We start from the raw sequence: 2,919 nt of genomic DNA, 5'->3' as shown, positions 1-2,919 counted from the left end.
GGGCCCTAATACAAATATATGAAACAAATAGAGTAGATGACGGCAGCAGCAAAATAACAACGAGGAAGAGGAGACAGAAAGAAAGGAGACAGCAAAAGAACAGCAATAAACACATGCAGCAACTAAAGGGTGGAGGGGGGGCCCCCTCACAGGGGGCCCCCAAAGGGTCCTTTGGAAGGGGGCCCCCTTCGGGCCTCCTTATTGCAAAGGGGTTCTAATGGCATCCGTAGGGGCCCCTAAAAGGCTGAGGGCTTCCTGTTTTGTTTGTGTTGCCTCTTGGAGAGGAGGTAAAGAGCGTAGCTAGCTAGCTAGCAAGCTAGCTAGCTAGACTCTCCCTCGCCTGTTGACTCTGAGGCGCAAACAAGCTACCGAACCTTCAACGCACAAACAATGTGGGGCTCCAACGCTAGCGAGCTAGCTGGCTAGCTAGCTGGCTGGTTGGCTAGCTAGCGAGACAGCCATCGGTTAGCTAGCTGGCTAGCTAACTAGCTACCTAGCTAGCTGCTGGAGTGAAGCCACCCCAAATGCCTCCCCGGCAGGTGGCTCCGTAGCTAGCTACGGAAGAGAGACAGCTACATAGCCAGCTACCTAGCTAGACAGCTAGCTAGCTAGCTAGATAGCTAGCTAGCCAGTCCCTCTCCTAACTCTATAGATTGCGCAAGCAGCAGCAACAAACTCTTCCATTTGCCGCTGTGATACCTGCATTGGCTGTTGTTGCTGTTGCTGCTGCTGCTCCAAAGCAGAAGAAGATGCGCTGCGATGTACTCGCAGAGCTGCGGCAACTGCTGCTGCTGCTGCGGGCTCCTGCTGCTGCCGTCTCCTCCTACCTACGCACGCTGCCGAAATGTAAATGAAGTTGCCGCTGCTGCTGTTGTTGCTGCTGCTGCACCTGTGCACACTGTTAGCTCGTTTTAGAGGCCCGGTGTCTTTGCAGCAGCTGCAGCAGCAGCTGCTGCATCAGGCGCAGCAGCAACAGCAGCAGCTGCTGCAGAAGGGGCAGCACGCGGCGACTGACCAAGACGTTACAGCAGGAAGCCCCTAAAAGAAGCTCTCTGCTGCTGCTGTTTTTGCTTCTCTCTCTGCAGCTCCAGCAGCAGAGCCTGCAGCAGCAGCAGCAACAATATTCTCATTCAACTCGGTGCCGCACTCCCGCTAGCATCAGCAGCAGCACGAGCACCAGCAACAGCAAAATCAGCAGCAGCAACAGCAAGAGCACCAGCAGCTGCAACAGCAAGAGCACCAGCAGCAGCAACAGCAAGAGCACCAGCAGCAGCAAAATCGGCAGCAGCAACAGCAAGAGCAGGAGCAACAAAATCAGCAACAGCAGCAGCGAGAGCAGCAGCAGCAAGAGCAGCAGCAGCAAGAGCAGCAGCAGCAGACCCGTATTTGTCTGTCCTTTGGCGCCAGCTCAGCAGCAGCACGTGCTGCACGAAGAGAGGCATCAGTGTCTCCTAGCTGCTGCAGCGCCAGGGCCTTGCGGTGATAAGCAATTTGCTGCGACCTTGCAGCATCAAACACCTGCTGCTGCTGCTGCTGTTGCTGCTGCTGTTGCTGCTGTTGCTGCTGCTCCCTCCGGGAGGCAGTCGCCGCTCTGTCTTCTTGCTGCGACCCCCCACTGCTATCAGTGCAGCAGCTGCTGCTGCTGCTATTGTCATTGCTGCTACTACTACTGCTGCTGCTGCTGTTGCTGCTGCTGCTGCAGTTGTGTGCTGCGCAGGCCAAGGCTACGTCGCAGTGCTGAGATGCCTCTCTATACTGCTTCAGCTTGAGGCAGCAAGATGCTGCATTTAGAGACAAACTGCAGCAAAGAGACTGTGCAGCAGCAATCGATAACTCAGATTTGCTGCCAAGGGGCCCCTGGCCAGACAGGGAAGAAGCTCCGCCTTGCAGCAGCAAACGCTGCTGCTGCTGTTGCTGCTGCTGCTGCAGCAGCACGGGGTAAGCAGCAGAGATCCGGCAAATATCTAAACCCTTCTTGTACTCACATAGGGCAGCACCAATCCACCCGTGCTGCAGCAGCAGCAGCAGCAACAACAGCAAACACAACAATTTAATTTAGCTCCACAGCCGGTACCAGCAGCAGCAGCAGCAGCAGTTGCTGCTATTAGTGCCGATACAACAGCAAACGAACAGCAGCAAACAATCTGCTTTGTCCTGCTTGCTGCTGCGTGCATCCTAGCCTTCCCATTGCTGCTGCTGCTGCTGCTATTGCTACTGCTGCTATTGCTGCTGTTGCTAATGCTGGTGCTGCTGCTATAACTGTTGCTGCTGCTGCTATTGCTGCTACTTACCTTGAACAGACGATTTCCTTCTGCCCTAAGAGCAGCACCTAACGCTGACTTCTCTTCTCCGCTCAGAGCCCAGTAGTCAGCACGCTGCAGCAGCAGCAGCAGCAAAAGCAGCAGCAAAAGCAGTGATAACAGCAGCAATAACAGCAGCGGCAACAAAGCATACACATGCACACAGCAAGACGTGTGGATATAATTGCTGCAGCAGCTGTCAATGCTACTGCGGCCGCTGCTGCTGCTGCTGCTGCTACTGGTCTGGCTGCTATAGTGGTGCAGCAGCAGCAGCTGCTGCTGCTGCTGTTGCTGCTGCCGCACCCTTCCTATGATGCCTGCAAAGTAAACGGTGCCTCGACAGGTTAGCTGCAGCCCTTCGGGCCCAAACACAATCTGCTCGTTGCCCTTCTGCTGCTGCTGCTGCTGCTGCTGCTGCTTCTCCAGCAGCAGCAGCAGCGTTTGCTTCAGCCTGTCTGGCGTGTAGCAAAGGAGACGGGGGAGGACGGCAGCAGATTCGCTTCTCTCTATACACCTCAGGGCCTTTATCACTTCTCTAAGCTCTGCTGCTGCTGCAGCAGCAAACCCAGACTGAGGCAGCTGCTGCTGATCGTGCTGCTGCTGATCGTGCTGCTGCTGC

The 2,919-nt window shown here is 55.5% G+C and overlaps 1 protein-coding gene across 1 annotated transcript in view; it reads right to left on the bottom strand.

Moving 5' to 3' along the window:
- Positions 1-1,038: 1,038 nt before the first annotated feature.
- EAH_00054700 (hypothetical protein, conserved) overlaps positions 1,039-2,919 on the bottom strand; it is a gene marked incomplete at both ends in the record, with an annotated part of 6,014 nt that continues 4,133 nt past the window's right edge. The window contains 4 exons of the mRNA XM_013393924.1: positions 1,039-1,152; positions 1,381-2,010; positions 2,292-2,375; positions 2,604-2,919. The exon at positions 2,604-2,919 is cut by the window's right edge and continues 104 nt beyond it. Coding sequence (XP_013249378.1) covers positions 1,039-1,152; positions 1,381-2,010; positions 2,292-2,375; positions 2,604-2,919 — 1,144 coding nt within the window. The remainder of the gene's footprint in view (positions 1,153-1,380; positions 2,011-2,291; positions 2,376-2,603) is intronic.

Source organism: Eimeria acervulina, genomic scaffold, assembly GCF_000499425.1.
Source record: "Eimeria acervulina Houghton genomic scaffold, Eah_scaff1055, whole genome shotgun sequence".
NCBI classification, from domain to species: Eukaryota; Apicomplexa; class Conoidasida; order Eucoccidiorida; family Eimeriidae; genus Eimeria; species Eimeria acervulina.
The sequence above is the reverse complement of the archived record's forward strand: the minus strand, read 5'-3'. Positions and strand labels throughout refer to the sequence as shown.